The following is a 16,785-nucleotide window of genomic DNA, read 5'->3' on the forward strand; positions in this document are numbered from 1 at the left end:
CTTCCTGCCCCTGGGGAAAGGGGCTGGACTCAATGATCTTTCGAGGTCCTTTCCAGCCCTAATGTCTGAAATCTATGAAATGTTATCCTTAATCCATAGTTAGTCCAATAAAAGATACCACCCTAAGAAATTCTTGCCTCATAATTTCTGGACCATCATGACTACATCAGTCTTGCAGTACTGTACTTCTGTTGTATTCCTACTGTACTCCTATTGAAGTCAGTGTGAACATAGCAAGCAGGATATGGCTCAGGATCTGTTTTCAGCACAGCCTTCTGATGAAAAGTGGCTAAGAGAATGCACTTTGAAATTCTTTTCATGCTCAGGTGCAACAAAGATTGATTTAGTTGATTACCCCACTTCAAGCCAGTGGATCCATGGATTTTGTTATGGAGTTTTCTCATAAGTAAAAAATTCAAGTTGTGGCCTTTAATCCTGAATGACACTTTAGCCCTTAATAGCCACAACAGGATTTATCCAAATATTGATTTTTTTTTTTAATTTATTTATTTATTTTTAAGATCAGATTCACCCTATGTTTAGGGCAGGGGTAAGCAATGTTTTTGGTCAGAGTGACTAAAACACCCCAACCTTGACTTGTAAGATGTTGGCGTGCCAGGGGTGGACGGCGAGGGACCTGTGAGGGGCCTGGTCCTTGTAGCAGTGCAGCCCCAGCCCCTTCTTTGGCATCCACCCAGAGGTGTGTGTGTACTTGCCTCTGGCAACAAGCTGGGCTGGGGCTCTGCAGACTTTGGTGCAGTGGCATGCAGCCTCCCACCACCTGCTGCAAGCAGCTGGGCTCCATGGTGGGCAGCAGGGGCTTGGCCAGAACCTGGGCCAGCTGTGGCAGACAGTGGGGGAGGCTGCAAGCAGCTGTACCAAAGTCTGCAGAGCTCTGGCCCAGCTTGTTGCCAGTGGCAGGTGCATGCACGCCTCTGAGTGGACCTTTTCGGGGGATCCAATCCATCTGCCCCACTCTCCAGTGCTGGTTGGGCAAACCCCAGAGAAGCTCCTTCCCTCCCTCCCTCCCTCCCCATCCTGAGGACAACACCGGGGGGAGGGGTGGGGCTAGGGAAGAAGGGCTGCAGGCACACAGTCTCTCTCCCTTGGATCGGCTCCAAAGTGGAGCTCAATTTTTAAATTTTTTTTTCCCCCTTCTTTTTTTTACCCCTTGACCCCCACCCCCCAACAGCAACAACAACAAATACGTGTTGGGTCAGGGTTCACTGTAACTCATAGCACTTTCTATGAAGTGCCATGAGTTACAGTGGGGAATTGCATGTCTGTTAGTGCTCCATTTCCCATCTTATACCCTGGAAGCACTGAGGCAGTTGTTTTTGTTCTGTGTTTGCTCAACACTGCACACAGTAGAGTTCTGATCTGTGACTGAGGCCTCTTGGAGTTACCTGAATACCAATAGATAGGATAACAGCCTGGGATGGGGGAGGTGCAGATAGTTGGCAAAGGGGAAAGAGATGAGAGAATTCCTTGTCCTTCCCTGTCACTGAATATGGCAGCCTCCAAGGAGCAGGGTCAGATATGCGCAGCCTTAGGGCAGCTGAGTCTGTCACAAGTATTAACTAGCATATATTGCTTTTTAATTCATGACATACTGTATTTTATTTTAACTTACATGTTTATCTGTCCATACAACTTCTGTTGGAAACACATGGAGGATTTCATGTGAAGGCACATAAAATAACTAAGGCAGCTCACTGTATTTAGCATAGTGCGTGGTGTGAGAAATACACGTCTTTGGCTTCTGCTGAGCAAGTAAGAGAGTGGCTGTGTAGTTCCTTGACTGTGAACTATAGTTTCTTCAATGTGGATCATGGCATGATCAATTTAAATCAAGCAACAAAAACTTGCTACATAAATGCAGTTTTGTGAGAGTCAGAACATTAGCCCCAGATGCGTGGAGTAAATGTATTGGGTCTCTTATGAAAAATGACTATAAGTTTTATGGAAATGAATTGCCATGCCACAGCTCTGAAGCTGCTGTATGGTGCAAGAGCCCAGCAATCCCCAGTCCTGCTTGGAGCTTGTACAGGTGGTACTGTGGTGAGAGTGCTGGCCCCTGCCACGTCAGCATGCCTGCAGTTGCTGCTGCCAAAGGGGCTGTGTCTGAGTTGGCATAATGATAGGAAAATTCCCTAACAAGTGCTTGTGTAAGCCCTGGAAAATGCTTGGCTTGGGTGTCAGTAATTTAATCTCTTGTTACAAGAGGAATGCAGTGGTTCATGTTCTCAGTTTTCAGCTCTTTCCTACCTGAACAAGGGAATTTGTACTGTTCTAGGTGAGAGAGAGAGAGAGGTTTTCTTGTTCTCATCTTTGGCAGGTGAGTTGTGAACTGATGCTAGCTGAAGGGTAGGCAGGCAGCTGGTAAGGATTATCAATATTTATTTTTATTATTTATTACCTGTGGTTATCAAAGTTGAATGAGTCACTGCTATTATTTGTGCCCTCACTGTGCTATGGAAGCACATGTTCCTGTCATGATTACCCTGGCTTTCCCTCCCCCCTTCCGTCTGTTTGTTTATTACAACCACATGTTGTATCCTGTGTAAATTTAAACCCTCAAGCACGTGCACAGTGTTCTTATGTGAGTTGTCAATGCAACTGCTTGTGAGTGATGTTCAGCTGCATACTGAAATGGCTGCAGGATTGGACTTTATGGTGTGATGCTTTCTTCATTGTGCTACAATGCAGGGAGGGGTTTCAATGGGCACTTCAGCCAGCTCACAACTTGGGAGCAGAACCTGACTTTCTGTGACTGGTAGCAGGGAGAGCCCTGACCTTGATATTTTTTTTTTCCAGTCTCCCTCCTTTCCCACCTCCCTGGCAGCCGGTGGTTCAGTAAGCCCTCGCTGCTGCAGAGCTTAATGCATCTGTTTTATTCTGTCCCTTCTTTGGGCTTTGTGAAAGGAGATGAGCAGCAGAGCTAAGGGGATATTCTCCAACACTTGTGGAGTCTCATGCCCCTGCAGGCTTCAAGAAGCAAGCTAAGCTCAGAAAAGCCAGGAGCAAAGAAGAATCTCTGCCTTGTCGTGTCCGTCTCCTCCCCCTGGAGCAGGGGGAACAGCTCCAGGGGCACGGGGCCAGAAGCCGTAGAGGCTTCTGGTTGGGGGCCGGAGGGCGGTGGGGGGCTGGGTGGAGCAGGGCTAGCCTTGTTGCTCAGCCACAGGCTCCCGCTGGGTCCTGCTGCCTCTGACTGCCTGTCATCTTTGACAGGCAGCTACGGGCAGATATAAATTAATTTTCTAAAATTTTTTAAGGCCCCGCAGGCTGGATAGAATGGGCTGGCAGGCTGTATCTGGTCTGCGGGCCGTATTTTGCCCACCCCTGCCATACAGCTTATGTATTTCTGCCTGAAGAGGGGCTGGGTTCAGCCCCTGATTAAACTAATGTACTTTGCAGTATCTCTGCCTTGCAGATTAAACCTGCTGTTGCAAAAATAACCAGGCCTCCAGTCAGCACCTAACAGACTTGGAATGGGCACTAGGATGAAGCAGTTATCGGTCTTCTGGGCCTTACAGTCAATAAATGAACGGACTCTGCTAGCCAAAGCAGACTGTGGTTTAACTGCCTCATCAAACACGTGAATTGCAACCTTGAGTTTGTCCAGGACGGCCTTGCTGTGGGTATATGAGACTGTCCAAGCAAAAGGTCAAGTCTCTGTGCTACAATGTTCTCAGCACATCCAAGAAAAGGAAATTTTGTTACAAACCCTGAAATTAACTGCTTTCTTAGGGCAGCTATCCTGATTCGGATCCAGTAAAATTATACAGCAGAGCCTTGAACTCATTCTGGTACAGTATTTGTAGCCCTTCCCAGTAGAATCCCTGTGGCAGATGTCATTACATTTTCTATCCACTAAAACAGAGTGGCCAGCCTGTGGCATGCATGCAACAAATGGGACACAGTGAGGCAGCACAGTGGCAGATAGTGCAGGAAGAAGAAAACAGAGCAGCAGATCCAGCAGGGAGCACAAGTTGGGGAACTGGAAGCAGAGCAGCAGATCAGGCAGGAAAAGGGATTTGGAGTGGCACTTGAGGAGGGTGTGGGGATGATTTGTCTAAAAGGTTGACATTCCTCCCTCATTAAAATAGATTTCCTGAGAACTAATTCTTTTTAGGTTAGTTTAGGACAGGGGCAGGCAATTATTTTGGACAGAGGGCCACTTAACAAATTTGGGTGAGCTGTTGGGGGGTGCGCATAGGAAGCCCTGCCCCTTGACAGTTGCCCCACCCCCTAGTCACCATATTGGGACTGGAAGTCCCGTCTCTAACCCCTGACCTTTGCCACCAGAAGTCCCTCCCCTTGCCCCCCAGAAATACTCTTTTTAGGAGTGGGGTTGCCATCTTAGAACCAGAGAAAAACAAATCATACACTAGAAGTCAAACACCTACTATAACATATTCTAATTTTATTACAAAAAATATTTGTCATGATTTGTGGTTTTATATTGTATATGGCAGGGATGGCATAATAACTCAAAAATAGTCTCACTCTTATATTGTGTGGGGGGCTGTGGGGTGTGTGTATGGTCAGATATGTGGGGGGGCATAGGGTATGTTGGAGTGTATGTAAGTCGGGGGCTGTGGGGACAGGGTGTGGGTATGTGAGGTTTGTGGGTGTGGGGACCCCCAACACTCCCCCATGTGGCACGCAACCCCTGCTGCCAGCAGCAGCAGGAGGCGGGGGGGATTTAGGGAGCTCGTGCCTGGCACAGGCACTGGTGTCCGGTGGGGGCGAGGAGCGGAGCCTCCCTGGTCGCCTCTATTGCAGGGGCTCTGTGCCATGTGCCTGCAGCTCCTTCAGTCCCACAGGGGAAGCCCCCGCTGGACTCTGCAAGGAAGCCGGAGACAGGGCTTCCTCCACTCTAGGTGGAGGCTGGAGACCTGTGCAGCATGGGGTGGGGGAGGCAGCGGGCTCCACCAGGGCTTCCCCCATTGTGAGTGCGGAAGCTGAAGGTGTGCTGCAGTACAGATGGCAGCAGGAGCAAGCTGGGAGCCAACGGGGCTGGGCTGGCTCCTGCTATGTTCTGTGATCCTAGCATTGCAGTTGGGAGCCAAGCAGCATGGTGCCACAAGGCTGGGCATGTCCCGGCAGCTCACTGTTCATGCCTGCAACACCAGAACCGCAGAATGCAGCAGGAGCCACCCTGACCCTGAAGCTTCCAGCTTGCTCCTGCTGCTGTGGGTCCTGACCCCTGCTGCCACTCCACCCTCCCCTCCCCACAAACGCCTGCAACTCCAGCATCATGCGTTTCCAACTGCAGGGCTGGGACCACGTGACATAACAGGAGCACCACGTGGTTGCCAGCTGGGAACTGTGTGGTGCTGGCTGAGCCCGGCTGGCTGCACCAGAAATCCCCCCCCTACCCATTCTTACCTGAATTTCCCTCTCCAGCAGAGGGAAATGAGGAGCAACCCCAGGGTACCAGGCCAGAAGCTTCTGCTAAGGCAGGGGCTTCTGGCTAGGGGATAGGGCTGGCGGGCCTTGCTACTGCTGCCTCTGGCTTCTGCCAGCAGGTTCCCCCTCCATCCTGCTGTTGTCTTCTGTCATCTTTGACAAGCAGCCAGGGGCAGATGACTATTAATTTTTTAAATCTTTTTAGGAGCCTCGTGGGCTGGATAGAATGGCTAGGCGGGCCAGATCCAGCCCACAAGCCATATTTTGCCCACCCCTGGTTTAGGAAAGTAAGAGCTTTCCCTAAAGCAACTTGCTTTTTATGTCAAATTTAGGTAAGTTGTTCTCACCACTGGCAACTTGAAGGTAGAGATGTTTCCTGTCTTGGTGTCTGCCAAGTGGCCACGTGACTTAAAATATATGTTTACTGAATTTTGCAGATTGGTCATCTAAACTTCAGCTGCTGTCTTTTTTGGTAGAAAGTGAGAAACGCTTTTTGGAGTAAAGGTAGAGTGCTGTGAAAATTCTGTTGCAGAGGTATAGGAAGCTCTTTCAGCACCCAAAGCAGAAGAGCCAGCATACCCATGCCCAGAGGTGTTGGGAAAATATATGCTGACCATTGGACAGTAGTATGGGAAAGGGAGATGGAGGGGAGGATGAGAGGAGTCTTCCCTGCCGTAGCTGTCCTTACTTGGGTGACAGCTGCTACTGCTGTGCCTGCAGCTGTTGGGAGATGGGTAGTGACATGGGATCCTGGGGGCCACTCCATTCATCCCACCGCTGCTCCCTTTTCCAGGTGTAGGGCTGAACCTCACATGGCAAAACCCCCTCCTCCCCTGGGGGGGCAGTGGTGGTATCATTCTGCCCTCCTCTCCCTACAGATACCCTATTAGGTATAGGGTTACTGTCATGGTAAAGATTTCTGAGGGGAGCATCTGTACTGGTGCTCCCTCTACGTCAGCTTTGGGCTGGTGCTTAGCTTGCAACCCCCCCCCCCCCCATCCTCCCCCCCCAGTTATGCTACTGCCCTATTGTAATAGATATTATCCCATTTTCATTTTGTATCATTCTGTTTTCTCTGGTCTTTATACTTGGTTTGTAACCTTTATGAGGCAATGCCCCCCTTCTTCTGCCCCCTCCCCCTTGATTTTTGTATGTGTTCATTACTTAGCATAGGAGGCTCCTGGCTCACGACTGTGGCTCCCAGGTGCTATATACATAATAAGAAAATAGGAGTGTTTACTTGTGCTTACTCAAACATTTCCTTTCATCAAGTAATAAGGTCCACAGATCCACCATACCCTGGTGGCAAATGGCATGTCTAGAGCAGAGATGGAATTTGGCATCCAGAGTGAAATTTTATTGTGTGATAAATTTTCCCCCTGCTGGGCTGTAGAAGTTTCTTTGTTTTTTCTGCAGTGCACAGTTGACACAATCTGTCATTTAGGAAGGTAGAATGGGATTTTCCTGGCAGTAGTGCCTGTCTCAACTGGAGGGAATGGTGGGAGGTGGGATCTAGGTCTGCCCTGATGCTGCAAGAGAGTGAAACAAAAACCCATTGTAAAAATAAATAAATAAAAATGTGGATCTGTTTGTCTAAAGGAACATCCCTAGTCAGCGCAGATGAGCTTTTGTATGTGCTTCTTATGTGCTTACACAGCATCCACCACTAGTGTGACCACCCATCCATAATTGGGCAGGACAGTCCCGAAATGGAAACACCAAGTCCTGGTCCTAGACTGAATGACTGTGGGACAGCATTTGTCCCAGATCCTCAGTATTATGTGCAAGGATCCAAGTTTTCTGTCTGCTGCAGAAAAACGTGGGAAATAGCAGGTTAACCCTTGCAGGTTGGCAGCATTCCAGACTGCAGGGGGTGCTATGTGCATTTGTGTGCGCATGCATGTACGTGACCCAGGATACAGCCAGGCACTGTGGAGAGCAGATCCCTGTAGGAAAGTCTATGGGAGGGGGCAGATTGAGGCCCCATGGTGAAGGAGGGAGTGGGGCAGGGTTGGCAGCTGGGTCTGGGGGTGCTGCCCAACCGGGGTGGAAATATGCCGCCATGGGGCCTGGCCAGTAAGCGTGACAAAGCTATAAGTGGCTTGTCTGTGAGACAATGGGGGTGCTGCTGGCTGGAGAAGGTGATGGGGGTGGAGCTCGGAGCACTGGAGGCTCATGCAGGCTTGGGGAAGCATTGGATCGGGTGCCTCCAAGCTGGGGCAGCCCACCTAGCTGGCCCTGGGGGGGTGCTGCCACTGAAGAGGGAAGGACTGGGACCCCACAGTTCAGTGGTCTCTTGGTCTGCCCATGGGAGAGGCAGGCAGTCTCTGCTGGGGGGGAAAAAAGGCTTGGGCCCCTCATCGCTTCTGCCTTCAGCAGGTACCTTTGGCCACTGGGAAAATGACATGTATTCAGTGACAGAAAAATAAAACCCACTGTTTCAATTTAGGAGGCATAGAATGCAAGCCTGAAGGACTAAACCTTCAGCACATGTACAAGTGTCCCTGTATTTCAGATTGACACAAATGGTGGCCTGTCACATTCGGTATTATCTGTGTAAAATTTCATGTCTTGAATGTACCATTTCTAGTTCTGAGACCAGGTTTAGGCATTTATCTTTCAAAAACCTTTAGTTTTTTTGGAATTAGCACCTCTAGCCCTTCGTATTTCTGAGTACTTGCAGGTCCTATTGAAACCAGTGCAAATGGAGTGTCCTCAGCACTTTGTGGGAGGCAATCCAAATATGGCCCCAGATTTCCTTAATGTTATAACGATTTTGTAACACAACTTGCAAATTTGCTGCTTGCTGAAACTGAGTAACTTCTGCTTATGGGCAAGTAAATTTTTCATTAGTATTTTCATTATCATCAGCTCTCTTGGTAAAGGGCAGCCAAATAGAGTTCGTGCTTGAGCCAGTAAATTTTTATGACAAGTTTTTCAAGACTGCTGTAATTCCAGTAATGCTTCCTTGATCTTTGGTTGGGAATAGGGATACAGCTTTTATTATTACATTCTGTCACTTCTGTTGATCATGATAAGGGCACTAGAGAATTCAGTGGAATACATTGTATATGCTCCTATAGAACAGCTGATCAAAATTCAAGCAGTGTTTCTGTAGAGACATATTATACTTACTATATATATTGAGTTAAAACATGCAAGAATGGTGCATACCCAGCAGCAGTAGAAATTAATGAAATATGTTCCTCTTACTGAATTCCTTCCGAATTGTCACCTGCTTGTAGTGGCTATACTCGCTGAGCTATGCAGCAGTTACCGATGCACAACTAGTAACATCAGTAAAATGTCTCTGCTAATAGAGAACATAATGGAAGTACTATTGTTTCTGTTGCCACCAATATAGATGAGGTTTCCAGAAATTCTTGAACAGAACTTTCCTGTAGTGGCAACTCTGCAATGAACTACTACATGAGAATATTACTTTCTGTGACAGGAGCACTTGCTCTTGGAGGGGGAAAAAAGCACTTTTGAATCTGGGTGGCTGTACTCTGTTTTTAGCATCTGGTGTCTTTGACAAAAGGTAGAGGATAGATAAAAAATCACAGGCTTTGTCTACATCAGGGAAATTTGCTTTGGATACACCTGTATGGCTCAGGTCAAAAAGCCTGAACCTGAATTGATTCAATCTTTACAGATTAGTCTAACCTGGCTAAGCTGAACTGGTTTGCAAATGCACAGACATCCCCTTTGGACTGAGGAAATGCAGGCACATGCCTGCAGTGGCTCAGACTAGAAGCCGGGGGACGCTAGAGCAGCCCTCCCTTCCCTTCTCTTTCAAAGTGCTGAGTGGGGGGTGTGGCCAGGCCCCAGCAAGATGCTTTGATTTGGTAGACTCCCCCCCTCCCCCCCTGCTGCTCCTGACCAGCAAGGGAGCCAGCAGGGAGTTGATAACATAGTGTTTAGCAATCCATCACCCCCATCAAGAAAACAAAAGCCTCTCTCATTAGTTCAAAGTCTTATTAAACAACTTTTTCCAAGGAAGGAACAGAGGGACATTACCAGGTGACCTGTTGATTAGCTCCAAAAAGCCCTAAGTGGACACTGTCCTGTTTGCCTTGCACAGACACCTCTCAGCATTAGCTAGCATACCACATGCTGGCTACAGTCTGCTGTGGGGGAGCGGAGGGGGGAATCCCTGCTTGAGCAGGGCGGGGGGAGGGCAAAGCCAGGCAGATGCTGCTGTGCCTCCAGTTTCTGCTGGAGCTCCAGCCAGGGAGCAGAGGGGAGGAGCCAGCCCAGCTCTCTGCAGCCCTGGGCAGGGTTCTCTGCTCCAAAGCATCTGGGATGCTGGGGGACTCTGGTTTAACTTAAACCGGGAAGGAGTCTGGGACAGACATTGGATTAACCAGTTTGACCTAAATCAGTTAAGTCTTATACTATGTTTAACCAGGTCTATCTCAAATTGGTTTCAACCATTTTCAAACTGGTTTATGTGCACCGAATACCTGTTCTGTTACAGGTTTGAACCAGTTTCTGATCACTTAAACCAGTTTGTGTAATATCTGTCCCTAGCCTATAGGCAAAAAGTCTATACAGGCACTTTGCAGGCAATTATAAATCTGTAATTGATATTACTACAAAAGTGCAAATTTTGTTCATACAGAGAAGGGCCAAAGGCTTTATTCTGTTTTCTTCTCAAACAGAAGTATCTTTTGCAATCTTTTGTCTTGCTTACAAACATGCCTGTGTGATTTTTTTTTTTTTGATTTTTTTTTTTTTTGCATTTTGAAAATGTCTTGGCCCATCTGAATCTTTCTATCTGTCAACAAGATGGCAAAATGCAGTGACTTCTCTGTAGGAGTATCAACCATTATGCTTAATATCTTATTCTTCTTGCCTAACTATAACCTACGCAAAGTGTTAATTGTTGCGCAGCATTGCAGTATTCCAGGCAGACATGATCTTGTAGGCTTTAGAAGGGCTTTATTTTGATTTGTCACCAATCCTATCAGTACATGTGAGTCCTATTTTTAGTGTGGTATGAGTTGTCTCGGTCACTGCTTTGATGAATTTCATACTTTTTAATTCCAGATTTACAGATAACATTTTGTGGATAAATTTATTTTTCTGTGTGCTTTTTTGTTGTGCTTTCTGTAACAGACGTTTGTTTTCTATCCTGTAAATAGCAACTGCTGTAAAATGATTGGCGGGGGGGGGGGGAGGGTGGTGAGGAATTGTATTAGTCTTGGTAAGAGTTTGTAACTGACAGATGAATGTTACTTGCTAAAATTACATAAGTGACCTCCAAGATATAGATGGCAGTTGGCCACAGCGGTGCCATTCTCAATGTCCAGCTGAGAAACTAGTGGGTTGCAGCAGGATTGTGTTAATACCCTATATCAGTTGAGAAATGGAGGTGGTGTTGGCTTGGGATACTGTTTCTCCCCTGCAAAAACCAAGTACTCTTCTATTGCTGTTCAACTTACGGCTGCATTATGGGTTTTGTGTTGAAGCAGTGGTTCTAGGCCTTTTCAGTCTTGAGGCATCCTTCAGATAAAAATGCTAGCTCTTTTGTTCTCACATTTTTTTTATTATGAAAAAACAGAGCAATTTTTCTTTTGCAAAGAACTCAGGAAGACCACACTAGGTTGACATGATTTTAACACTGTAGATTCCCGTTTGAAATATCTGGGTTTATTTTGTGAGTCGTGTAGGTGTTTGCACTCCTCATAGTCTAATATTGTTCAGTACCCTTAAGAATCTCAAGGCACCCCATGGTGCTGCATCACCCTGATTTGAAAGTCACTGTTTTGGAGTCTAAACTGGTCCCATTTGAACTGATGCCAAAAGTCACTTACCTCTCAAGCACTGAACTATGCACAGTCACTTTGGAATTCTTAAAAGCAGTAATAAAGGGCTAACTCTGAGAGAGGGATGAAACTCGGTCCCATCTTCTTTCCAAGTGCAGACATTGTCCCATTTAGTGTCAGGTAAACTGAAAACAATTCAAGGCAAGTATGTCTTTGCTTAATGCATCATCAGCCTGTAGAAGTCACTACAAACAGCTTGAGATGAAGAAAGCTGCAGGATTCAACTGGACTTGGATGTCTTGGGGGTTTTACATGCATCAGTAATGGCAGTTAAGCCTCATGTTTTAGGCTGAGGACAAAAGCTGCATGTAAACATGTTTAAGTGATCAGGAACTGGTTTAAACCTATAACAGAACAGACATTCAGTGCTCTTAAGCCACTTTCAGCCACAACATGGCTGAAACTTATTTTAAATAAACCTGGATAGATGTAGTATCAGGCTTACTGATTTAAGTCAAACCAGTTTATGGAACTTCTGCCCCAGATCCCCTCCCAATTCAACTTAACTTGCAGTCCTCCAGCATCCTAGGATGCTGTGCAGCCCTGGGCTGTGCTTTCTGCTCCGGCAGGGCAGGGCAGGGCAGGGCAGCCCTGCCTCAACTGTAAGGGGGGGTGCTCTTTCATCCCCCACAGCCAGGAGCTTGTTGGATTTCCTTGGCCAAGGTAATTAGCCTAGCTCCCAGCTGGGGTTCGGAGAGTAAAGCTCCCACTGCAGGCTTCCTCCCCATGATGGGCCAGCCCAGCTGGGGATCTGGAGCTGGGCAGAGGGTTTTTGCCCCCTCGCACCCTGCTTAGCCAGCTCGCAGCTGGGGAGGGGGTGTGGCTGGGTGATCACCCTGGCACCCAGCTTAGGCAGCGGGAGTGAAGACCCCACCGTGGGCTCCACCCCTGTGCCAGGCACGGCCCAGCTGGGGGTCTGGAATTGGGGGAGGGAGAGACTGTTTTCCCCACCAGTTCCCTCCTTGGCTGGCCAGCTGGCTGGGGAGGGAGTGTGGCCAGGTGATTGTCCTGACTCAGGTTGGGGGAGTAAAACCCCTCACTTTGGGCTCCCCCCACCCTGCACCAGGCACAGCCCAGCTGGGGGTGGGGAGGCTGTTTCCCCCCCCCAACTTCTTCCTCAGTGGGGTTATCACCTTGGCTCAGGTGGGGGGGAGTAAAGCCACCACTGTGGGCTTTCCTGTAGCTGGGAGCCAGGGCAGTCACCTGGCCATGCCCCTCCCAGGCTGGTGGCCTGGCTGAGGAGGGAGTGGGGGGGGGGAAGGCCCCCCCCCACCTGGCTCTGGCCCCCAGGTGGGCTGTGCCTGGCATGGGTGGGGGTAGCCCACAGTGGGGGCTGTTTTTCCCCTCACTTCCTCAGCTGGCTTGCCAGCTGAGGACGGGGCATGGCCAGTAATTGCCCTGGCTCCTAGCTGCAGGGAAGCCCACAGTAGGGCCTTTACTCACCCCACCCAAGCCGGGAGCTGGGGTGATCACCTGTTCATGCCCCCTCTTTGACTACCAGGCCAGCTGAGGAGTGAGGGGTGGAGTGGGGGAAGGCCTCCACTGCCTGCTGCGGAGTACAGGAAGAAGCGGCCCCTCGCCTGCCCCGTGGCCGGCGCTCCCTGCTGCAGCCACTTGCAGCCCATGCAGGGCTGTCCTGAGCACATACAGGCAGCCCCATGTGGGCTGCGAGTGGCTGCAGCGCGGAGCCCCGGCCACAGGGTGGGCAAGGGGCTGCTTTTCCCCTGCACTAAGAACCAGCTTGTAACCCAGTCCCGGTGCTGGCTCTGGTCTTACCCATCGGGGTTGCACTGCGGCAGCAACAGCTGTGGTGCCCTCTTCCCCCCCCCCCCCCCCCCCCCCCCCCCCCGCTTGCCATGCTGGGCAGCATTTGCTGCTGCCTACCCGGAGCTTGTGCTGTGGTACGCTGCAGTGAGGCTGCTATCGTCTCCTCTGGACTACCCAGCACATGAGCTCTGGGCGGGCGGCAGCAGCAAACACTGCCAGGCACGGCAAGCGTGGGGGCTGCAGCTGCTGCTGCCGTGTGCAGCCACAACAGGTGAGCCCAGAGCTGGCGCAGGGCCCAGGCTGGCTGCGGGGGCGGGTTACAAGCTGGTGCTGAGTGCGGGGGGGGGAAAAGCTGACCCATGGCCAGCACCCTGCACTGCAGCCACTCGTGTCCACCTGGGACTGCCTGTGCCTGCTCAGGACAGCCCTGTGCAGGCTGTGAGTAGCTGCAGCAGGAAGCGCTGGCCACGGGATGGGAGAGTAGCCGCTTTTCCCCATGCTCTGTACCAGCTCCTTCCCTGCTGGCGAGCATGCATCAAGTGTTTCTGGCTCCTGGAGACCTGGATCTAATGAAACAGTGCTGTGGAACAGGAAATTTGGATTTCTAGACAAAACATGCATGTTAAATCATCTAGTTCAACTTGTAGTAAATAATTTTTATGTATGGAGTAAGAAAAAGTCTAAGATCTTCATCTTGCAAAGACCTATGCATGTGCTTTACTCTAAGCACGTTATTAGTTCCGTTAAACTAGTTAGTGGGTTTAAGGGGGGTGTTACACATTACAATTAGCACATTCTAACTAAGGAATTTTAGTGTTGTGAGCAGCCTCACGTTAAGGATTAATATCCTCCGTAACATGCACTGCACTGACCTGCCCCTACAGGGCTGGCAAGCTGAGGTGTGGCTAGGGGCTGTAATTTTGCTCCATGCCTTCCCTTCTCGCTAGCAGTCTAGGGCAGTTTAGGCTCCAGGATTGGGGCCCTCCTAGCCCCCTTCCCCCCTGGATCAGGGCCTTAGGGCCTCTCCCATCGTCTGAATCTGGGCCCCTCAAGCTTCCCCCTACCCCAGGTTGAGGTCCTGCTAGCTCTCCCTCTGGCCTGATCAGGACCCTTCAAGGCCCCCCACCTGCTCCTCAGCCCCACAAGACTCACTTACCCCCATGTTCCTTGGGGACCCCCATCTCTCTTCCTACACTGGTGCCCTGCTTGCCTGTGCTGCTGGCACTGTCCTGGCTGCAGCCAGGGAAGGGAATCCTGCCCACCTGATGCTACTGCCATTGCCCTCCAGGCTGAGCCCAGCCTCTGGAGGCTGCTGTGGGTGAGTGGGGCGCCCCAGGGAGTAGCAGGTGAGTGGCTCTTAACCTGGGTGAAGGGGGAGAGGTGGTGGGGCCCCAGTCTGGGTTGGGAGGCCCTGCCAACTCCTTCCTTCCACCCAGACTGGGGCCTTGGGAGGAGCAGGAAGACAGGAGGAAAAGGAACCTGTGGAGCATGGAAAGGAAAAAGAGGGGGTTCTTCCTTCTGTGACTCCCCTGCTTCTTGCTCTCCCTGCTGTCACTCTGAGCAGGGTAGAGCATTCACTGGGAGTGGTATCTGCTGGGGGATTATTCCCAACTAGAATTAGACCTATGGAGCAGTCTCAGAAGATGACTGCAACATGAGCTCCCTAACCCCTTCAGGTGAGGATTATCTTCAGAAGAGGACTATCTCTGAGACCAGCAGAGTACTTCGCTCATCTTTTCCTTCTTAACCTGTGGACACTCCTACTTTTAAGAGCCTTTAATATATGTAACCACACACTAATATGAGCGAAGCACAGGAATAAGTCCTTGCAAGACCATGGCCCAGATTTGCTATCTAATGGTGTGAACTATCCTCTGTCCAGGTACAATATTGAATTTTTCTGTGTCTGCTTGTATCATGCTGTTAGTGCCCTACTCAACTGAAAATTGTGGTGTGGTAGATGCTGAAACTGTAAAGAATTTGTACTAAAATGAAATTTCTTTTGTTTATTTTCTTTCTATTTCAGATTGATTGCAATGTCTCACTGCATTGGTCTGTTATCCATTGCTGCTAAATTCAGTTTGCTGGTTTTTCTGCTTTCTGCAGTGTTTTTGTGTTCAAGCTTAAGTGACAGAAATCCAGTAAGTATCTATTAATTTAACAGTGAAAGGTGGTTATAAAAGGGCAGTTAAGTCATTTGAATTATTGGATACCAGTGGGATGAAAATAGCCTTATGTAGTCTCATGAATTAGGTGTATGACATACATGGTAGGGCATCACCTCTCAACTTTGCAGTGTTACGTCACTTTTAAATATTTTATGGTAAATTTTGTGACAACCTTGTCTCTTAACACCTGTTAAAGTAATTTCTACATCACCTCATACTAAACAGTAAAGAGAATGATGTGGAATAGGCAATAGGATCTGGGCTACCCTCACATTTTGCCCTGTGCACCATTAAAAAAAATAATTTAAACAGTAGAAAATGAAACTTCAGACCCCTTTTGACAAGTGCCAAAACTAAATATGTGGTCTAGAACTGAAGAGAGGGGATGGGAGTAAAGACTCCTAAATTATATTTTCAGTTGTGCCTCTGATCCCTGTGTAACTACGAGCAAGTGATTTAGTCTCACATTTTCAAAAGCAACATCTAATTTAGAGCCCTTGCTTTTTTGTGGGAGATGCTGTGAGCCTGATTTTCAGACTTCAGTTGAAGTGGATGGATGCTGTGTGTACTTGGTGCCTCTGGATGTATGTAAATTTAAGTGACCATGTTACATCTGTACAGTTGCATCTGTCCTCCAGGATTGGTGTTAGACTTTAATTTAAAATTAATGTTTGTAAAAGAGCTTTTTGAGATTCTTGGATGAAAGATACTGTAGACATTTTTTTTTTACTTACTGCTATACACTCAAGGCCATAGTGAAATAAGGCCCTGGCTCTTCAAGTCCTGTGATGGCATTATAATCTCAGTTTTGACTTGCAGAAAAAATGTCTGATCCTTTTGGACAGCTTGAAGATGAGACCCAAGTGTAACAAATACAGTGATGTCTTGCCTGAGTTTGCAGATGGCCTGACCCATTAAGTCAGAAAGGGGTGAATGGCTCTTTCATTTTAATGGACTATTCAGCTCTAAAATTTAGTGTCCTGAGGTTCCTTGACACACCAACCTAATAAAAGACTGGAAAAGGGAAGGGCATCAGTGACATCAGGTCATTATAGCTCTGCAGCAGAGTCCTCTGCACTTTTGGGTCTGAGGGAGCAATTGTTTTTCTGAAATGGATTTGTAGGTACTTTCCACTCTAAACCCAGTTTAATGCAGTGTATTTTTTTTAATTCCCAAACCACGGCTTATAGTTTCATAGTTTCTAGGGTCGTAAGGGACCTGAACAGATCATCAAGTCTGACCCCCTGCCCTAGGCAGGAAGGAGTGCTGGGATCATAATACCCCAGCCAGATATCTATCCAACCTCTTCTTGAAGACCCCCAAGGTAGGGGAGAGGACCACCTCCCTTGGGAGCCCATTTGAGAGCCTGGCAGCCCTAACCGTAAAGTAATGCCCCCTGATATCAAGCCTGAACCTGCTCTCAATCAATTTGTAGCTGTTATTCCTTGTTATTCCAGGTGGTACCCAGGGGAACAGAGCCTCACCTATTTTCCGCTGGTTCCCCCTGGTGAGTTTATAGACAGCCACCAGATCCCCTCTCAGTCTTCTCTTGTGGTGGCTGAATAGATTCAGGCCCTTTAGTCTATCTTTGTAGGGCCTGGCCT

At 48.7% G+C, this 16,785-nt stretch overlaps 1 protein-coding gene across 5 annotated transcripts in view; it reads left to right on the forward strand.

The window, feature by feature from the left end:
• The window catches only part of SIL1 (SIL1 nucleotide exchange factor), a 233,805-nt gene that overhangs the window by 46,216 nt on the left and 170,804 nt on the right, over nt 1-16,785 (forward strand). For 4 of the 5 annotated variants that reach the window (XM_059733440.1, XM_059733443.1, XM_019487124.2 and 1 more), the window contains exon 2: nt 15,040-15,154. In XM_059733440.1, coding sequence (XP_059589423.1) covers nt 15,050-15,154 — 105 coding nt within the window. In that variant the 5' untranslated portion in view covers nt 15,040-15,049. Of the gene's footprint in view, nt 1-2,255; nt 2,339-15,039; nt 15,155-16,785 lie in introns of those variants that run through there. The other variant, XM_059733441.1, reaches the window with a different exon arrangement.

This window comes from Alligator mississippiensis, chromosome 9, assembly GCF_030867095.1.
Source record: "Alligator mississippiensis isolate rAllMis1 chromosome 9, rAllMis1, whole genome shotgun sequence".
Taxonomy (NCBI): Eukaryota; Metazoa; Chordata; order Crocodylia; family Alligatoridae; genus Alligator; species Alligator mississippiensis.